This window comes from Ornithorhynchus anatinus, chromosome 7 (assembly GCF_004115215.2).
Source record: "Ornithorhynchus anatinus isolate Pmale09 chromosome 7, mOrnAna1.pri.v4, whole genome shotgun sequence".
Taxonomy (NCBI): domain Eukaryota; kingdom Metazoa; phylum Chordata; class Mammalia; order Monotremata; family Ornithorhynchidae; genus Ornithorhynchus; species Ornithorhynchus anatinus.
The window spans coordinates 66,393,088-66,414,832 of NC_041734.1; the positions used below are offsets into that span (position 1 = coordinate 66,393,088).

The 21,745-nt window shown below is 59.5% G+C and overlaps 1 protein-coding gene across 2 annotated transcripts in view; it reads right to left on the reverse strand.

The window, feature by feature from the left end:
- The window catches only part of CEPT1 (choline/ethanolamine phosphotransferase 1), a 66,693-nt gene that overhangs the window by 43,555 nt on the left and 1,393 nt on the right, over window positions 1-21,745 (reverse strand). For both annotated transcript variants that reach the window (XM_029069772.2, XM_029069771.2), the window contains exon 2: window positions 6,636-7,048. In XM_029069772.2, coding sequence (XP_028925605.1) covers window positions 6,636-6,974 — 339 coding nt within the window. In that variant the 5' untranslated portion in view covers window positions 6,975-7,048. The remainder of the gene's footprint in view (window positions 1-6,635; window positions 7,049-21,745) is intronic.

Below are 21,745 nucleotides of genomic sequence, written 5' to 3' on the forward strand. Positions count from 1 at the left end.
GCTGGGTCCCGAAGGGGGCTGACCGGCCGAGCGTCGGCCGGCCCCCCCCCCGGCCCGCGCTGGCAAGCGACGTGAGCGGAATTAGAAAATTGAGGACGGTGAGAGGTCACTTTCGGTCAGAGCTCACCGGGGCCGAGCTTCCAAAAAACCCCCCAAAACTGGGTGACCGGAAGGCGTGGGACTATGACCCAATCCCAGAGGAAGCGCTTGGCAAGGTACGTCGCGCCCGCCTCCCGCTCGAGCCACGAGGACCCTGCCCGCACCCTCACTGGACAACGAGGATTTCGGCCCTTGCCCGGTTTCTGCTCAGACCCCGGCTGGAAGAGGGCAAGAGACCAACTGGACTCCTCCAGTCAAACCATCGATGACTTCTATCAGTGCTGCCTGCGTGCAGAGCACTGTACTAAGCGCTTGGGAGAGTGCACGACAAGAGAGCGCGTAGACACGATCGCTGCCCTGGAGGAGCTTACAGCCCCAAGGTATTAAAATCAATACCGGCCAGATACGGTTGCCCAGTTAAGGGTTGCGAGGCTGGGGAAGGGGTGAACACCCAAGGGCTTAAAGGAAACAGACCCGAGTGTGTGGGCGACGCAGAATAACGACGACGACGATGACGGTATCTGTTAAGCGCTCGCTACGCGCCAGGCGCCGTACGGAGCGCCGGGGTGGATACAAGCCAACCGGATTGGACACGGTCCCCGTCCCACGTGGGGCTCGGAGTCTCAAACCCCATTTTACAGAAGAGGTAACTGAGGTGCGAAAAAGTGAAGTGACTTCCCGAAGGTCACAGAGGGGACAGGTGGGGGAGCTGAGATTAGAACCCATGACTTCTTGCACGCTGGTCTCCTTGCTCCTGCAGAGCCAGAAACCATCACTCTTCCGAGGTTTCACCGGTGTCCGTCTAATCCGGCGGGGCCCATAAACCCACAGTCGTTCATTCAGTCGTATCTGTTGAGCGCTCGCTGCGGGTGCCTTCATTTCTGGGGGTCACTTCTGACCTCTTCTCTAGCTACCCCGCTTTCCCACAACAGAAATTTCACACCCACATCGCTTCCGCTTCTTGACTTCTCTGGCCTGCTTTCATAATAACGACGATGGTATCTGCTAAGCGCTTACTATGGGCCAAGCACTATTCTCAGCGCTTGGGGGGTGGGGGGGGGATACGAGGCGATCAGGTTGTCCCGCGTGGGGCTCACGGTCTTCATCCCCATTTTACGGATGAGGGAACTGAGACACAGAGAAGTGGCCCAAAGTCACACAGCTGACGAGCGGCCGAGTCGGGATCGGAACTCCCGACCACTGGCTCCCAAGCTTGGGCTCTCTCCACTAAGTCACGCTGCTTCTCTGTGCTTTTCATGCCAACAGTAGCGGCGTCCGTTCGGCTCCACACTTAATAACGTCGGTATTCGTTAAGCGCTCACTACGTGCCGAGCACCGTTCCAAGCGCTGGGGTGGATCCAGGGTCAGCGGGTTGTCCCACGTGAGGCTCACAGTCTCCATCCCCATTTGACAGATGAGGGAACCGAGGCACCGAGAAGGGGAGTGACTCGCCCACAGTGCCCCAGCTGACAGGGGGCGGAGCCGGGATCCGAACCCGTGACCCCCCGACTCCCAAGCCCGGGCCCTTTCCACTGAGCCACGCTTTCTGCGGCGACCCAAAGCCGCCGTCGACGAGGGTGCGAGGAGCGGCTCCGTGTCACTTCCAGAGATGACGACGTCACCGGACCCCGGCTTGGGCAGGGAGACGCCCGGCGCGAGAAGGGCTAAGGTCGCCAGCGGCGGGGCGAGGGCCGGGCGGCTATCTGCCGGCGGGACGGTAGCTCGGCTCCGGCGTCTCCGGGCCGGGGGGACGGAGGGCGGAGAAGCAACGTGGCTCGGGGGAAAGGGCACGGGTTCAGGGGTCAGCAGGTCACGGGTTCTGATCCCGGCTCCGCCACCCGTCTGCTGGGTGGCCTCGGGCAAGTCGCTTCACTTCTCTGGGCCTCAGTTAACCTCATCTGTAAAACGGGGGACGGAGACCGTGAGCCCCACGCGGGTCAGGGACCGTGTCCGACCCGGTCTGCTTGCATTCGCCCAGCGCTCAGTACGGTGCCTGGCACACAGTAAGCGCTACACCAACACCACGGTTATCATCAGGCACTTTAGGGACACACCTTACGTGCCCTATTACTTAAGGACTCTCTCACATCCACTCCTTCCTTCCTTCCTCCTCCTACCTGTGATTCCTTTGGCGTGCCATCTCCCCTACTAGCCTGGAAGCTCCAAGAGGGCAGGGCTCTTACCGATAATTGCGGTATTTGTCGAGCGCTTACTCTGCGCCAGGCACCGTACTAAGCGCTGGGGTAGATACAGGATGATCGGGTTGGACGACACCTCGTCTGCCGATCTTCTAAGCGTTCGGTACAACCGCCGTGCACACGGTAGGGGCTTAGGAAATACCATCTGTCGGTTAACCGAACGATTTTGAGCCCCGGGGTCCCGTGCTACATCCCATCCGCTCCGAAAAACTGATTCGTCGCCCCCCCCCCCCCGGGGTTAATTCGTCATACCCCGATCCCTAACCCGACCCGCCACCCTTAGCATTTCTGCATTTCAATCCTCGCTTCGGCACTTAGGTTCCCTCGAACGGTTGCTTACGTTCATTCGTTCCTGTTTATTGAGCGCTTACTGTGGGCTAAGGCGCCGTACTGGGCGCTCGGGAGAGTACGGCAGAACAACACAATCCCCGACCGCGAGGAGCCTTCAATCTAGAAGGCGAGACCGACATTGACAGAAATGCATAAATTAAAGATGTGGACCCAATATTCAATTATTTACCCAGCTAGGTGATCCGGACGTATGACCCGCCGTGGCCGCCCGATCCCGTTATTTCCCCTTTCCTTCTGCTCCCCCCCCTCCCCCTCCCCCTCCCCTCGGCGCCGTGCTCATTTGCGTAGCTTATTATTACCCTTTCTATTTTGTTAATGAGGTGTCCATCCCCTCGATTCTATTCATCGTGATTACGCTGTCTTGTTTCCGTCCGTCCGTCTCCCCGTCTGGCTCAGTGGAAAGAACCCGGGCTTGGGAGTCAGAGGTCACGGGTTCGAATCCCAAACTCTGCCCCTCGTCAGCTGTGTGACTGTGGGCGAGTCAATTCTCTGTGGCTCAGTTCCCTCATCTGTAAAATGGGGATGAAGACCGTGAGCCTCACGGGGGACCACCTCATTCCCCTGTATCTACCCCGGCGCTTAGAACGGTGCTCCGCCCGTAGTAAGCGCTTAAATACCACCATTATCATCGGATCCGGCCCTCCCTCCGGGCCTCTGCCATCTGCGCTGAGCCCGGGCCCGGGCGTCGGAAGGATCCGAGTTCTAATCCCGGCTCCGGCACGGGTCCGCTGCCTTGGGCGAGTCGCTTCACTTCTCTGGGCCTCAGGTACCTCATCTGTACGAAGCCTGGGAGCCCCATGTGGAACGGGGACTGGGTCCAACCTGATTAACTGGTATCTACCCCAGCGCTCAGAAGAGTGTTTGGCACACAGTGAGCACCGAACGAGTACCATAATTACGATGATCATCGTCACCCGCCAGCTAGGATAGGGTGCGTCACGCCGGCACGGGTCCCGCTGGATCTCAAAGTCTCATTCCGCTATAGGCCCAGTTATATTTCCAGCCCCCCAAATTACCTCTTTCTTTTTTTTTTTTTTTTTTAACAGTATTTGTTAAGCACTTACTACGTGCCAGGCACCGAACGAGATTGGACACAGTCCCCGTCCCACAAGGGGCTCGCCGTCTTCATCCCCATTTTCCAGATGAGGGGACCGAGGCCCAGAGAAGCGAAGCGACCCGCTCAAGCAGCGGACACGCGGCGGAACCGGGATTAGAACCCAGGTCCTCTAACTCCCCTGCCTGTGCTCCTTCCACTAGGCCACGCCGCTCCTCTCCCCGGTTCCTTTATATCCCTCGGCACTGCCCGTTCGCTGGGCTCCGTGCCCCTTAAGCGGAGAAGCAGCTCGGCTTACTGGAAGGAGCATGGGTTCGAATCCCAGCTCTGCCACTTTGTCAGCTGTGTGACTCTGGCCAAGTCGTTTCACTTCTCGGGGGCCTCGGTCACCTCATCTGTAAAACGGGGATCAGGCCCGTGAGCCTCATGCGGGACAGGGACTGTTTCCAACCTGGTATTCACCTCGGGGCTCTCTACGGTCCTTGGCACACAGTAAGGGCTTCAATACCATTATTTTATTATTATTAAGCACTTGATATTCACCCCGCCCTCAGCCCCACGGCACTTTTGCACGTAACCGTACGGTCTGTCATTTTTTTCTCTCATTGCCTGCCTCCCCCTCCGGACCGTAAGCGCCTCGTGGGGCATGGGTCGCGTCTACCGACTCTTTGGAAAGTACCGTGTCTGCTTAGGAAGCAGCGTGGCTCAGTGGCAAGAGCCCGGGCTTTGGAGGCAGAGGTCATGGGTTCGAATCCCGGCTCGGCCACTCGTCCGCTGCGTGGACTCTGGGCAGGTCACTTCACTTCTCGGTGCCTCAGTGACCTCATCTGGAAAACGGGGATGAAGACCGTGAGCCCCGCGGGGGACAACCCGATTCCCCCGTGTCTACCCCGGCGCTTAGAACGGCGCCCGGCACCTAGTAAGCGCTTAACGGATACCGAGGTTATCATTATTATTACTTTCCCGGGCGTTTCTCGCAGCGCTCTGCTCAAAGGGCGCCGCGCTTTCCCTCCCCCTCCTAAACGGGTCGTCGCGACAGAGCCGCCGGCCCAAGCGGCGAGACCCGCTCCGGACGCGGGGCACCCGGCGGAGGGCCGGCCCGGGGTGCCGAAGACCCAACGGCGACATCGAACGAGCAGATTGATTCCGTCTTCCCGGCCAGAGTCCGCTCCCCTCCCCGGAGCGGAGGTGGGAGCGGCGGAGGAGTCCGAAGTCCCCGAGCCGCCGGCCGCCCACGGCCCCGGAGGAGTGGCGGGGTCGCCGGGGACACATCCCCAGGGCGCGGGCGTACCGACCTTTCACCGGTGACCTCCTCGGACTCGAGGGCCAGTCTCCATCCTCATCTTCCTCGCCCCCGTGGACCACTTTTCCCCTCCCCGGAGCCCCACCGTGGCAACCGACCCGGCTGTCCCGACCACTCTCTCTCGGGTTCCCTCCCTGGCTCCTCTCCTGCCTCTCATCCTCCTCCCGTGGAAGGAGGAAGTGCTTAATATCATATATTTTTTTTAAAAAAATTAATTTTTTTTTTTTTAAATCCCATCGAATATTTCTGCCCCCCGGGGCCTTTACTCTCCCTCAGTCGAGTCTCCCTTCTAGGAGGACGCTCGCAAGCTTCCGGCTCCCGCCTCGACCTCTCCGACCCGGACCTACAATCCCTCATCACCTCCTGTCTCTGGGAATTTTATTTATTTCTTTTTAGTGACACCTGTTTAACGCTCACGACGCGCCAGGTACCGTTCTGAGCGCTGGGGAAGAGGACAGGTTCATCAGGTTAGACGCAGTCCACGCCCCACGTGGGGCTCACGGGCCTTAATCCCCATTTTTGAGGGAACCGGGTCCCCGAGAGGTTGAGTGACCGACTCGAGGTCACACGGCAGACAGGCGGCGGAGCGGGCCGAATAATCACGATACCCGTTAGGCGCTTACCATGCGCCGAACGCCGCTCGAAGCGCTGGGGGCGACGCGAGGTAATCGGGTTGCCCCGCGTGGGGCTCGCGGTTTTCATCCCCATTTTCCAGATGAGGGAACCGAGGCCCAGAGAAGCGAAGCGGCCTGCCCCGAGGTCACCCGGCGGCCAAGCGGCGGGATCAGAACCCGCGACCTCGGACTCCCAGGCCGCTGAGCCCCGCCGCTTATCGATTAGAACCCAGGTCCTCTTCGGGGATGCCCACCTCGGGCGGTCGGTCGGTCAACCGTGATCACCGAGCGCTTGCCGTGGGCAGAGCGCCGTACTGAGCGCCCGGGAGGGTGATAACAATGACGACGTCGGCATCCGCTGGGCGCTTACTACGTGCAGAGCCCTGCTCTGAGCGCTGGGGGGGAAACGGGACAATCGGGTCGTCCCACGCGAGGCTCGCAGTCAATCCCCGCTTCACAGAGGAGGGAACCGAGGCCCAGAGAAGTGACTTGCCCGCGTCGGACAGCCGACGGGTGGCAGATCCGGGATTCGAACCCACGGCCTCCGGCTCCCGAGCCCGGGCTCTTCCCACTGAGCCACGCCGCTTCTCCGCGGGGTACAACGTAACGGACACGCTCCCCGCCCAAACTAGCCGACATCCAGAGCGGGAGACGGAACCGGAGCCGCGCCCAAATCACTCATCTCTCCTCCGCAGCTCCTTCCGCCGGGCGCGGGGGCCGCCACCCTCCCCGTCCCCCGGGCCCGTCCGGCTCCCTCCCGGGCGCTCGGCGCCGCGTCCGTCGCCCACCGCCTCCCGAGGGACGGCGTCCGAGGCCCCCGTCCCCGGCTCTCCCGCCGGCCCGGCGGAGTCGCCGAGCGGGGCAGGAGGACGGGGCGGGGGGGGCGGTCCGGACGTCGCCCGCGCGAGGTTCTCCCGGATCCCGCCCGGACGGCGGCCCCCCCGCCCCGCGGACCGCCGCGGCCGCCCTCCCGCCGCGACCCCCCCCCCCCGCCCCCGAGGGGGTCCCCCCCTCACCTGCTCCGTGGCCGTGGGGCAGTAGTAGAGCAGCAAGACCGTCGTGAAGATGTTCACAGACAGTCCGACGACGGTGATGAGGTTGGGGGCGATCCAGGAGGGGACCCTTCCGACGAGCCACTCCCAGTAGCCCTGCATCAAGGGTTCAAGGAGGGACCGTCCGGCGCTCTGATACCTGTGCTCCTCCAGGCGCTTCAGCTGGTGCTTGGACAGCGGCGGGGCGGGCAGCCGGAGCAACCTGCTCAGGACGCAGCCCGGCGCGGACAGGCGCGGGAAGCCCGGGGGGGCCCCCGCGTGGGGGTCCCCGCATCGTCTCTTCGTGGCCCGATGTCCGCTCATGGGTCTCCTCCTCCGGGGGCTCTCCGGTCCGGGCCGCCGAAACCTCTCGGGGGCCTCGCCCGCTCCGTCCGGACCTGCGGGACGCCTCCCCGTCAGCCGTCCCGCTTCCCGGCGGGTCGGGGACGCGCCCTGCGCCCGCCCTCCCGGACCCCGAGCCGCCCGGGACGCGGCCCCGGGGGTCGGAAGGCCGCGGGTTCCGACCCCGGCTCCGCCACGCGGCTCGGGGGGGAGGGCCCGGGCTCGAGAGGCGGAGGTCCCGGCTCCGCCCCTCGTCAGCCGGGGGACCGCGGGCGGGTCGCTTCGCGTCTCTGGGTCTCGGTTCCCTCGTCCGTGAAACGGGGATGGAGACCGGGAGCCCCGCGGGGGACGGCGCCCGACCTGATCGGCCTGCGTCCGCCGCCCCGGCGCTCGGTACGGCGCCGGGCCCGCAGTAAGCGCTTAGATATCGTCGTCGTTACCGTCTCTCGGTTCCTCGGGGGCAGGGAACGTGCCCGATCGTCGTCGTACCGTGCTCTCCCGAGCGCTCGGTACGGGGCCCGGCGCACAGCGAGCGCATTTCTGAACGAAGACGGTCCTCAGGCGCGGGGCGGCGACTGCAGACGCTACGCTCCTGCGTTCGTTCGTCCGCTCGGTCGTATTTATCGGGCGCTCACGGTGCGCAGAGCGCCGCACTGAGCGCTCGGGAAGTACAATTCGGCGGCGAACAGAGACGGTCGCTGCCCACAACGGGCTCACAGTCTAGAAGGGGAGCGACGGACATTAAAACAAGTCAGTGATAATGCTGGTGTCCGCCGAGCGCTTACTATGTGCCGAGCACCGTCCTAAGCGCCGGGGGAGACACAGGGGAATCAGGTCGTCCCACGCGGGGCTCGCGGTCTCAATCCCCATTTCACAGGTGAGGCCGCTGAGGCCCAGAGGAGCCAAGTGACTCGCCCCCCCCCCGGTCACGCAGCTGACGAGCGGCCGGGCCGGGATTCGAACCCGTGACCCCTGACTCCAAAGCCCGGGCTCCTGCCACTGAGCCACGCTGCTTCTCCCACGGGCATCAGCGGCATTATTATATACAGAATCACGGATCTATAAACCTCATTAACGAAACAGGATGATAAATACGTCCTCATATACACAAGTGCCGCGGGGAGGGGCGCAGAGCGGAGGGAGGGAGACGGGGCGATGGGGAAGGGAGGGGGAGAGGAGCAGCTCCTCGAGGGCGGGGATCGCGTCTACCGACTCCGACGAGCTCCCAAGCGCTCGGCACGGTGCCCTGCCCACGGCGAGCGCTCGATAAACCCCCGTGACCGACTAAAGACCCAGGCCGGCGCTCCGGATTCGGCGCGGGACCCCGGGGACGTCGCCGGGGTCCAACCTCCGGGCAGGAGGAGGACGGGCCAGAGGAAACTAATGATGATAACGCTGGTATCTGTTAAGCGCTTACTAGGTGCCGAGCACCGTCCTGAGCGCTGGGCGAGACCCGGGGGAATCGGGCTGTCCCACGCGGGGCTCCCGGTCTTCATCCCCATTTTCCGGATGAGGGAACCGAGGCGCCGAGGAGCGAAGTGACTTGCCCAGGGTCACACAGCTGACAAGCGGCAGAGCCCGGGTTCGAACCCATGGCCTCTGACGCCAAAGCCCGGGCCGTTTCCAGTGAGTTCCCGGTGGCGCTTTCTCGGTCGCCTTAACCGCCCAGCTCTCTCTCGGACCCGACGCATCCTTCCGTCCGTTACCCCGCGATTCCGAACCCGTCTGCCGACTCTGTTGAACCGTACTCTCCCAAGCGCTCGGTACGGTGCTCTGCACACGGTAGGCGCTCTTGCGTACGTCCGTATATATCATTCAGTACCCTATCCTATCGACGACGTGTCTACCGCGGCTTCGTGGAAAGAGCACAGGCTTGGGAGTCGTGGGTTCCAATCCCGGTTCCGCCACTCGTCGGCTACGTGACTTTGGGCAAGTCGCTTCACCGGGCCTCAGTGACCTCATCTGTCAAATGGGGATCGAGCCCGGGAGCCCCACGTGGGACAACCCGATCGCCTCGTATCGACCTCGGCGCTCGGAACGGTGCTTTGCACGTAGTAACCGCTTGACAAATACCACGTTTTGGGTTTGAGTCCGAATGAGTTCGAATCATGAGTTCGAATCCCAGCTCCGCCACTCGTCGGCCGTGTGACCGTGGGCGAGTCGCTTCACTTCTCCGCGCCTCGGTCCCCTCATCTGGAAAATGGGGATTGAGACCGTGAGCCCCACGTGGGACGACCCGATTCCCCTGTGTCTCCCCCAGCGCTCGGAACGGTGCTCGGCACGTAGTAAGCGCTTAACAGATACCGACATTGTTATTATTATTATTATTATTATAATTATCATACATCTATGATTCTATTTATCTCGATGGTGTCGATGCCTGACTACTTCCGTTCTGTTGTCCGTCTCCCTCTTTGAGACCGCGAGCCCGTTGTTGGGCTCGGGGACCGTCTCTCTCTGTTGCCGCACTGTCCTTCCCAAGCGCTCAGTCCGGCGTTCTGCGCATAGCAAACGCTCGATAAGTACGAACGAATGAGTGAATGAGTGCTCAACAGACACCGCGGCTCCATCGATTACGTCGGGGACAGAGTGAGTTGACCCAAGGGGCCACGCCACCGTAACCGCAGCCCCCAGATCACGGGAACGTTCTTAAGGACCAAAACTGAGCCCATCAAAAAGAGCCCCCCTAGTTACCGAGCCGCCCAACGGGGTGCCGCGGTGACGTTAAAACGCCGCCCCGATTAATAATGTTGGTATTCGTTAAGCGCCCGCTACGTGCCGAGCGCCGTTCTAAGCGCTGGGGAAGACACGGGGGGATCGGGTTGTCCCACGTGGGGCTCCCGGTCTTCATCCCCATTTTGCAGACGAGGGGACTGAGGCCCAGAGAAGCGACTCGCCCACAGTCACCCAGCTGACGGGTGGCCGAGCCGGGACGCGAACCCGTGACCTCGGGCTCCAGAGCCCGCGCTCTTTCCGCTGAGCCACGCCGCTTCTCTACAACGGCACCGTTCTTTTTAGACCCCGTTATATCTCGCCTGAAGCCAGCGATCAACCGCACCCCGAAAAGACGTGGGATTCGGTCGTAACCGGCAAAGGAGGGAACTTCAAAGCCGCGTTTCGCTCCTCTCCCGGGCTTTACGGGGCGGGGCGGAGGGTGGGGAGAGGATGGACGGCGCCGGGAAGGATAACGACGAGGATCGCATTCGTTAAGCGCTATGGGGAATACGAGCAGATGGCGTTGGACACGGTCCCCGTCCCACATCGGGCGCCCCATCTCGAGCCGCGTTTTACAGATGAGGTAACTGAGGCCCGGAGGAGTGAAGTGACTTACTTTACGGGACGGGGCCCGACGGACCCATCGACCCGAGAGTTTAGATCCGCGCTTGACGCGCTGAACTCACTGTTTAGGGCCGGGATCACGTCAATCCACCCTCTTGGATGGGACTCTCCCAAGGATTTAAGTAGAGCGCTCCGTCCACAGTAAGCGCTCAGTAGGCACCACTGATCAAGGCACAAATCCGATAAAAGAAAATCCCCGGGAATCGATATCTCGTCTCTAAGTTTCCCCACAGGCAAACGTATTCATTCGATCTTACTGACTGAGCGCTTACTGTGTGCACAGCATTCATTCACTAGTATTTATCGAGCGCTTACTACGCGCAGAGCACTGTACCGAGCGCTCGGAAAGTACAATCGGGCAACAGACAGAGACCGTCGCTGCCCAACGACGGGCTCACGGTCTAGGAGCAGCGTGGCTCGGTGGAAAGAGCACGGGCTTTGGAGTCAGGGCTCCTGGGTTCGAATCCCGGCTCCGCCACTCGTCGGCCGTGTGACCGTGGGCGAGTCGCTTCACTTCTCCGCGCCTCGGTTCCCTCATCTGGAAAATGGGGATCGAGACCGTGAGCCCCACGTGGGACGACCCGATTCCCCTGTGTCTCCCCCAGCGCTTAGAACGGTGCTCGGCACGTAGTAAGCGCTTAACAGATACCAAAATATATATATATATATAGGAGGGGGGAGACAGACGACAGAACAAGTGAACAGGCTTCTCCAGCCCCGAGAACTGTCCGAAAGTGTGGCTTGTTTTTTTTATTCCACAGATCTCAGCCCTTCGATCGAACGGTAAAAGGTTAAAACGGTCGACAGGTAAAAGGTCAGAGTCACCCTCCTTCTGCCTGAGCCTGTCACAGAGGAACTTCCGACCGCCGCGACCGTACGATAGCGTGGATTTAGTCATCGCCTTTTTTTTTTTTTTTTTTTAACAGAAAGAAATCGTATCTCTTTAACAGAAAGAAATAGTCCAAATTTAGTGACAAAGCCCGCTATCGCTGCGTCGTCCTTATTCTTCGGCAGACTCCACCAGCTTTTAAAGGGATTCATTTCCAGGGAGAACGAGGACTGAGATGAATAAACCCTTCACGTCTATGGGGAAGCAGCGGGGCTCGGTGGAAAGAGGCTTGGGAGTCAGAGGTCATGGGTTCGAATCCCGGGCTCTGCCTCCTGTCCGCTGTGGGACTGCGGACAAGTCACTTCACTTCTCTGTGCCTCCGTTACCTCATCTGTATAATGGGGATTAAGACCGCGAGCCCCACGCGGGACAATCCGATGACCCTGTGGCTACCCCAGCGCTGAGAACAGTGCTCGGCACACAGTAAGCGCTTAACAAACCCCGCCATTATTGTCAGCTCTTATCATGACAAGGCTCCATTCCTCCATTACGGGAAAAATGGGGTCGCGGCAGCCGACGTGACCGATGGCCACACCTTCCGCTCTCGCCCACTTGACCGGAATCATCCGATCGGACGCCGGACCGCGTATTTTCCCCTGCTTTCAAAAACGTTGCCCTGCTAATTCAGAGAGGCCGGTTGGTTCTCTGTAGTCCATCGATCCATTCCTAACCCACTAGAGTCCGCGAATTTGTAATGACCTGAATTTGCTTCCCGCACGCTTTAGTGGCAGGGCGAATCGGGCGACGCCGCGATCTGAAACCCTCGGCGAGACCGTGCCTGACTTCCATCCCGGCCTCTTAGGATAAGGGCAGTTCCCATTGCTCGGCACGTAGTAAGCGCTTAACAGATACCAACATTATCATCCCTCCGCCCGCAATATTCACCCAATATCTGTAAACTCCGTTCGAGATCGGACTCCTACAGTTCAGGAAACGGCGACATTCTGTCTCCTCACTTAGGTTCCTCTGTGTTTTCCGAAGCAGCCAGCTGGACGGACGCTAGACTGTAAGCTGGCTGTGGGCGGGGAACGTGTCTGTTGATTGTTGTTGTTATTATTATTTCGTAATGAGGGCGTTTGTCAAGCGCTTAGCTGTGTGCCAGGCACTGTACTAAGCCCTGGGGTGACCCTGGGCAAGTCGCTTACCTTCTCTGTGCCCCAGTTACTTTCATCTGCAAAAGGGGCAACTGCGAGCCCCAAGTGGGACAACCTGATGACCCCGCATCTCCCCCAGCGCTCCATACAGTGCTCGGCACATAGTAAGCGCTTACCAAATACTATAATCGTCACTATCACTACTACGCAAGCAGATCGGGTTGGACGGAGTCGCCGTCCCACGTGGGCGTCACGGTCTCGATCCCCATTTTACAGACGGGGCAACCGAGGCCCAGGGGGGTGAAGCGACTTGCCCGAGGTCACACAGCAGACAGGCGGCATAGCGTCGTACTCTCCCAAGCGCTCAGTGAGAAGCAGCGGGGCTCAGTGGCGAGAGCCCGGGCTTCGGAGTCAGAGGGCGTGGGTTCTAATCCCGGCTCCGCCACTTGCCTGCCGCGTGACTTTGGGCGAGTCGCTTCACTTCTCGGTGCCTCGGTTACTCATCTGTCAAACGGGGACGAAGACCGTGAGCCTCACGTGGGACAACCCGATTCCCCTGCATCTCCCCCGGCGCTCAGAACGGTGCCTGGCACGTAGTAAGCGCTTAACAAATATCGACGTCGTCGTCGCCTTGTCCCGGACACAAAAGGGAAAAAGAAAAACAACCCAAAGTCTTCCCGGCCGCCTTGGATGAACAAAATATCCCGGACCACAGATGGGTCTAGAGACGGCACCCGGCCCGAGGGAGACAGAACGGGCCCGGGGGTCCGGCGGATCTGGGTTCTGATCCCGGCTCCGCCACGCGTCCGCCGGGTGACCTCGGGCGAGTCGCTTCGCTTCTCTGTGCCTCGGCTTCCTCATCGGATGGAGACTCAGAGCTCCCTGGGGGACGGGGGTTGGGTCCAACCTGTTTATCTTTGTAGCAATGATAATGACGATGTTGCTATTCGTTAAGCGCTTACCACGTGCCGAGCACCGTTCTGAGCGCCGGGGGAGACGCAAGGGAGTCAGGTGGTCCCACGTGGGGCTCACGGTCTCCATCCCCATCTGACAGATGGGGTAACCGAGGCACCGAGAAGTGAAGTGACTCGCCCGGAGTCGCACGGCTGACAAGTGGCGGAGCCGGGATTCGAACCCATGATCTCTGGCTCCAAAGCCCGGGCTCTTTCCACCGAGCCACGCCGGCACCTACCCCGTCGCTGAGTACAGTAAGCCCTTACCAGATACCGCTATATCATCATCCTCTACTTCGTGGGAGCTTCTACCCGGAACGGCTACCCGAATTCCCCTTTCGCACCGCAAGTGATTTTCACTTCTGCCCCCGAGTGCCCACGCGACACCTTCCGAACGGCAGAATGAAGAAACCCGGCCCGCCCTGAAGAGGAAATCAATCTGTCGTCTCCGAAGGTCCGAGCCGCGCGACGACGAGACTCTTCCGATTTCAAGCCCCGAGCCGCCCCGGGTCTCGTCGCCGAGGGGGAACGGGCGAGGCTTGGATAAAAAATAGCCCACCATCTACCGGATGACAGCGGCCCAAAATAGGGAGTGCGTGAACGGGAAGGAGAGAGACGCCACTCACGCGACGACAGCGTAATCAGCGGCAGATATTCGACCTGAGAATCAATAAGGGGGAGCCTGGCCCCGGGGGGGGGGGGGGGGGGCCGACGGATATTTCATTTTAGGGCTTAAACCTCCAGGGGGTGAAGACGGTTCATGCATTCCACGGTACGGGGCGCCTGCCGGGCGCAGAGCACTGTACTAAGCGCTCGGAACGGGCAACCCGGCAACGGTTCTTCCCCCGATCCCGGTGAAGCGCGATAAACAGGAGGCAGGAGAGAAAGGAGGCGGAGGGAGGTCCCGCCGCGACCGTCGAGAAACCGGGAGGGAGCAGCGAGTGAGGCGGGAATAGAAGACGCGGAGGCAGACGGGACGGACGGACGCGGCCCGGGGCCGAAACCAGGACCCCAAGACGGAGGCGCACGAGGATCGACCCCGAGAGACGGCCCGAATCCGACCGAGGAGGGAAGCGGCGCGGCCTCCCGGAGAGGGCCCCGGGGGACCCGGGTTCTAATCCCGGCTCGGACACCGGCCCCGCCGGCGCGCCGCGCGCAACCGTCGGCGCGCCGCGCGCCGGTCCCCTGGGCATCGAATCCCACTCCCTCCCGCCGTGGGAACCCGGGCCAGTCATCTCGCTTCTCTGGGCCTCGGTCTCCTCGTCCGTCAAATGGGGATTAAGGCCGTGAGGCCCCGGGCGGGACGGGGCCGGGGTCCAGCCTCATTAAACTCTAAATACCCAGCGGTCAGAACGGCGCTCGGCGCAACGTAGTGCCATTTCCCGACAACCCTTCACGTTCCAAGCTTCATTCGATAGTGTTTATCGAGCGCTATGTGCAGAACACTGTACTAAGCGCTTGGAACGGACAATCGGGCAACGGACGGGGACAATCCCCGCCCAACGCCGGGCTCGGGGTCTAAACGGGGGAGACAGGAGATGATGCCGGGACCCTCCACGCCTTAATTTTTTTTTTTTTTTTTTAACAAATGGTACTGTCCATTCCAAGCGCTCAGTCCAGTGCTCTGCACATAGTAAGCGCTCAACAAATACCCCCGAGTGAACGAATGCTCACCAGGCGGCAGGCACTGTACTAAACAGCGGGGCTCGGCGGAAAGAGCCCGGGCTTCGGAGTCGGAGGTCGCGGGTTCGACTCCCGGCTCTGCCTCTTGTCAGCTGCGGGACCGTGGGCGAGTCACTTCGCTTCTCTGGGCCTCGGTTCCCTCATCTGGAAAACGGGGATTAACCGTGAGCCTCACGTGGGACGACCCGATGCCCCCGTATCTCCCCCAGCGCTCAGAACGGCGCCCTGCACGTAGTAAGCGCCTGACAAATACCAACGTTATTTAAACGCTGGGGAAGATGCAAGCTATTCGGGCCGGACACGGTCGCCGTCCCACTTGGGGGTTCCCGGTTATCAATCCCCGTTTTACAGATGAGGGAAGTGACTTCCCCCGAGGTCCCACGGCAGACCGGTGGCAGAGCCGGATTTAGAACCCGGGACCTGTCACTCGTTCGATAGTGTTTACTCAGCGCTACGTGCGGGGCACCGTACTGAGCGCTTGGAACGGACAATTCGGCGACGGATAGAGACCGGCCCCGCTCCACGACGGGCTCACGGTCTAATGGGGGGAGGCAGATGGACAAAAACGGGACGGCATCATCGGGATAAACAGAATCGAGGGGGTGGACACCTCGTTCACAAAATAAATAGGGTAACAATAAAAATATCTGTCTGACGCGTAGGCCCGGGCTCCGTTCACCCGACGTCTTCGCCGATCCTCGCCAGCAAAGCCGTGCCGCCAGGAGCTTCGTTTCACTCCGCCGGACGGACCGGATTCCGGCACCTATCTGTTCACCGCCCCGTTGGCCATTTCACCTGGGCCTGGCCCCCGAAGACGGCCGGGAGGCCCGGACGGCAACATGCGTGGTCAACTCCGACCTCGGGGCCGGCCGCTTCACCCGTTCGACGGTATCTACTGAGCGCTTACTGGGTGCGCGGCACCGCGCTGAGCGCTTGGGACGGACAATTCCGCAACAGATAGGGACCATCCCCGCCCAGTGACGGGCTCACGGTCTGAAGTTCCAGGGGAAGCGGCGTGGCTCAGTGGAAAGAGCCCGGGCTTGGGAATCGGAGGTCACGGATTCGAATCCCGGCTCTGCCCCTCGCCAGCTGCGGGACTCTGGGCGAGTCACTTCACTTCTCGGGGCCTCAGTTCCCTCATCTGTAAAATGGGGACGAAGACCGCGAGCCTCGCGTGGGACAATCTGCTGACCCCGTATCTACCCCGGCGCTTAGAACAGTGCTCGGCACACAGTAAGCGCCTAACCAATACCAACATTACTATTATTACTATTATTAACTTCCCTGTGCCTCAGTTCCCTCATCTGTAAAATAGGGATGAAGAGCGTGAGCCTCACGTGGGACGATCGGACGACCCCGTATCTCCCCCGGCGCTTAGAACAGTGCTTTGCACATAGTAAGCGCTTTACAGATACCAACGTTATTATTACTATTATTATTATTATTAACTTCCCCGTGACCCAGTTCCCTCATCTGTAAAATAGGGATGAAGACCGGGAGCCTCACGTGGGACGATCTGACGACCCCGTATCTCCCCCGGCGCTTAGAACAGTGCTCGGCACATACTAAGCGCTTAAATACCAACGCTATTATTATTAAACGGGGGAGACGGACGGCAAAGAGAAACAGAACAAAAGAAAGCAAGTGGTCTGGCGTCACTATCTTCAAGATAGAAAGAATCATGGAGATAGACACCTCATTAACAAAATAGATAGAGTGATAAATAATATATAGAAATATGCACAGCGCTGTGGGGAGGGGAAGGGGGAAGAGCGGAGGGCGGGAGAAGCGGGGAGGGGAGGAGGAGAAGGAAGGGGGGGGGGGGGGGCGCGCGGTCTGGGAAGGCCTCCTATTCCCTGGCGCTTAGCACAGCGTCTGAGCGACACCACCACCAACCCCTCGCTAAGCTCGATCCGGCCGGGTGGCCTGGGATCCAGAGGCGAGGAGGGTCCAAGAAAGGGGGGGGGGGGGGGGATCATCAGCAAACCTGCCCGGCTCCATTTACCCCCCCGGAAGGCAGGAGAAACAGGAGCCGGGGTCAAGCTCCGGGCCCGGGTGCGAGCGGGACGACGGCGCGGGCGGACGGGACGGCGGCGGGGGCATCAGCTCCGCGGTGTGAATTCTGCCTCCTACCTTGCGCCGCCTCCCAACCTGGTTTTCGACGCCAATCCGGCCCGGCTCAGGGGCGAGAGCCCGGGCTTCGGAGTCGGGGGTCGCGGGTTCGAATCCCGGCTCGGCCACTCGGCGGCCGTGGGACCGTGAGCGAGTCACTTCACTTCTCTGGGCCTCGGTTACCTCATCTGGAAGATGGGGACCGCGAGCCCCGCGGGGGGACAACCCGATTCCCCCGCGTCTCCCCCAGCGCTCAGAACGGTGCTCGGCACGTAGCGAGCGCTTAACCGACGCCAACGTTATTAATCCGGGGAGACCACGAAGGATGAGCCTGGACCGGGAGCTCCTCGTGGGCAGGGAACGCGTCCGCTGTTCTCCTGCCCTCTCCCAAGCGCCCAGCACAGTGCTCCGCACGCGGCTGGCGCTCGGTAAGTACGATCCTCACTATCACCGTCGTCGTCTTACGCCGTCGGGCGGTACCCGACCCGAGAGGATGCCACCGGCACGTCAGTTAAAGAGAGACCTTCGACTCTCTCCTTAGGCCCCCCCGTCCCTCCCCCTCCCCCATCTCTCACCCCCGATGATCCGGCCACCTATTTCCTCACGAAAATCAACAGGATCGGGTCTGAGCTCCCCAAAGTCACCCCTCCGCCTCTCCCCTCCCCCCCGCCGACCCCCTCCCCTACTTTCCCATCCTTCCCCGCGGTATCCTCAGAGGAGATCTCCTCCCTCCCCGCAGGCGCCACCCCCTCCGCCTGCGCCTCGGACCCCATTCCCTCTCACCTTCTTAAAACCGTCGCCCCCGCCCTCCTCCCTTCCTTAACTTCTCTCTTTAACCACTCCATCTCCGAGGGCTCCTTCCCCTCTGCCTTCAAACACGCCCACGTCTCCCCCATCCTAAAAAAACCCGCTCTCGACCCCACGTCCCCCTCCGGTTAGCGCCCTATCTCCCTACTACCCTTCCTCTCCAAAATCCTAGAACGGGTCGTCTACGATCGGTGCTTAGAACTCCTTAACTCCCATTCTCTCCCGGACCCCCTCCGATCTGGCTTCCGTCCCCTCCGCTCTACCGAGACCGCTCTCTCTGAGGTCACCCGTGACCTCCTTCTCGCCAGATCCGACGGCTCCTACTCCATTCCGATCCTCCTCGACCTCTCTGCCGCCTCTGACGCCGTCGACCGTCCCCTCCTCCTCCACGCCTCATCTCGCCTCGGCTTCACGGACTCCGTCCTCTCCCGGTTCTCCTCTCGCCTCTCCGGCCGGTCGTTCTCGGTCTCCTTCGCCGGAGCCTCCTCCCCCTCCCATCCTTTAACCGTCGGAGTTCTCGGCCCTCTTCCGTTCTCCATCTACACTCACTCCCTCGGTGAACTCATCCGCTCTCACGGCTTCGACTGCCATCTCTACGCAGATGACACGCGGATCTACATCTCCGCCCCCGTCCTCTCCCCCTCCCTTCGGGCTCGCGTCTCCTCCCGCCTCCGGGACGTCTCCGCCCGGATGTCGGCCCGCCGCCTGAAACTCGACGTGAGCGAGACCGAGCTCCTCATCTTCCCTCCCGGACCCGGTCCTCTCCCGGACTTCTCCATCGCCGTGGACGGCGCGACCGTCCTTCCCGTCTCTCGGGCCCGCGATCTCGGTGTCGTCCTCGACTCGTCTCTCTCGTTCGCCCCGCGCGTCCTATCCGTTACCGAGACCCGCCGGTCTCACCTCTACGCTATCGCCGAGATCCGCCCTCTCCTCTCCACCCAGACGGCTACCTTACCGTTACGGGCCCTCGTCATATCCCGGCTAGACTACCGTGTCGGCCTTCTCTCCGACCTCCCTCCCTCCTCTCTCGCCCCGCTCCGGTCTATTCTTCACTCCGCCGCCCGGCTCATCTTCCCACGGAAACGATCTGGGCGTGTCACTCCCCTTCTTAAACGACTCCGGTGGTTGCCCGTCGACCTCCGCTCCAAACAAAAACTCCTCACTCTAGGCTTCGAGGCTCTCCGTCACCTCGCCCCTTCCTACCTCTCCTCCCTCCTCTCTTTCCACCGCCCACCCCGCACGCTCCGCTCCTCCGCCGCCCACCTCCTCGCCGTCCCTCGGTCTCGCCCGTCCCGCCGTCGACCCCCGGGCCGCGTCCTCCCGCGGTCCCGGAACGCCCTCCCTCCTCACCTCCGCCAAACCGATTCTCTTTCCCTCTTCGAAACCCTACTTAAAACTCACCTCCTCCGAGAGGCCTTCCCAGACCGAGCTCCTCTTCTCCCTCTACTCCCTCTGCCATCCCCCCTTCACCTCTCCGCAGCTATACCCTCTTTTTCCCCTTTTCCCTCTGCTCCTCCCCCTCTCCCTTCCCCTCCCCACGGCACCGTCCTCGTCCGCTCGACTGTATATATTTTCGTCACCCTATTTATTTTGTTAACGAATTGTACCTCGCCTCGATTCTATTTGGTCGCCATCGTTTTTACGAGACGTTCTTCCCCTCGACTCTGTTTATCGCCATCGTTCTCGTCCGTCCGTCTCCCCCGATCAGACCGTGAGCCCGTCAGACGGCGGGGACCGTCTCTATCTGTTGCCGACCTGTTCGTCCCAAGCGCTTAGTCCAGTGCTCTGCACATAGTAAGCGCTCAATAAATACTATTGAATGAAATGAATGAATGAATGAATCTCATCCACCACGCGGGGATCGTTATTACGAAGGGCAATAGATTATTGTAAATTATTAACAGTGAGAAATCTGATTATTAATTATAACGATAAGATAACGAGCCATGGAAGGGGCAGACCTGGGGGCCGGGACCGGCGGGACTCTCGGGCTGAGGCCTGGATGCCACCCCTCCCCCAGCCTCCCCCACCCCTCTCGTTATTATCATTATTATTATCGTAGTATTTGTTGAGCGCTTACAATGTGCCAAGCACCATTCTAGGCGCTGGGGTGACGATAACAAGAGCCCAGGCTTGGGAGTCAGAGGTCATGGGTTCTAATCCCAGCTCTGCTGCTTGTCAGCCGTGTGACCCTGGGCAGGTCACTTCACTGCTCTGGGCCTCAGTTTCCTCATCTATACGAGACGGTGAGCCCTACGTGGGACCACCCGGTATCTATCCCAGTGCTCAGAACAGTGCTTGGCACACAGTAAGCATTTAACAAATACCAGCATTATTATATTATTATTATTAAGCACTTACAATGCGCCAAGCACCGTTCCAGGAGCTGAGATAGTAAGCCCGCTGTTGGGCAGCGATGGTCTTGATTCTATTTATCGCCATCGATCTCGTCTGCCCGTCTCCCCCGCTTAGACCGTGCGCCCGTCAAAGGGCAGGGACCGTCTCTATCTGTCACCGATTTGTCCATTCCAAGCGCTTAGTACGGTGCTCTGCACATAGTAAGCGCTCAATAAATACTATTGAATGAATGGTCAGCGCTCAATAAATACTACTGAATGAACTATCTGTTGCCGAACTGTTCATTCCAAGCGCTTAGTCCAGTGTTCTGCACAAAGTAAGCGCTCAATAAATACTATAGAATGAATAAGAAGAACAATCATTCATTCAATAATATTTGAGCGCTTAGTATGTGCAGAGCACTGGACTAAGCGCTTGGAATGGACAAATCATGGCGTTTGTTACTTACTACGGGCCAAGCACTATTCTAAGCGCTGGGGTAATAGTAATAATAACAATAATAATGGTATTTTTTACTCGCTTCCTATGGGTCAAGCACTATTCTAAGCGCTGAGGTGAGAGTGATAATAACAGTAATAACGGTATTTTTACTCGCTTCCTATGGGCCAAGCACTATTCTAAGCGCTGAGGTGAGAGTGATAATAACAATAATAACGGTACTTTTACTCGCTTCCTATGGGCCAAGCACTATTCTAAGCGCTGAGGTGAGAGTGATAATAACAATAATAACGGTATTTTTACTCGCTTCCTATGGGTCAAGCACTATTCTAAGCGCTGAGGTGAGAGTGATAATAACAATAATAACGGTATTTTTACTCGCTTCCTATGGGTCAAGCACTATTCTAAGCGCTGAGGTGAGAGTGATAATAACAATAATAACGGTATTTTTACTCGCTTCCTATGGGCCAAGCACTATTCTAAGCGCTGAGGTGAGAGTGATAATAACAATAATAACGGTATTTTTACTCGCTTCCTATGGGTCAAGCACTATTCTAAGCGCTGAGGTGAGAGTGATAATAACAATAATAACGGTATTTTTACTCGCTTCCTATGGGTCAAGCACTATTCTAAGCGCTGAGGTGAGAGTGATAATAACAATAATAACGGTATTTTTACTCGCTTCCTATGGGCCAAGCACTATTCTAAGCGCTGAGGTGAGAGTGATAATAACAATAATAACGGTATTTTTACTCGCTTCCTATGGGTCAAGCACTATTCTAGGCGCTGGGGTGAGAGTGATAATAACAATAATAATGGCATTTTTTACTCGCCTCCTATGGGCCAAGCACTATTCTAAGCTCTGGGGTGAGAGTGATAATAACAATAACAATGGCATTTTTTACTCGCTTCCTATGGGCCAAGCACTATTCTAAGCGCTGGGGTAATAACGATAATGTTGGTATTTCTTAAATGCTCACTATGTGCCAAGCTCTGTTCTGAATGCTGGGGGATACAAGGTGATCAGATTGTCCCCCGTGGGGCTCCCAGTCATTCATTCATTCATTCAATAGTATTTAT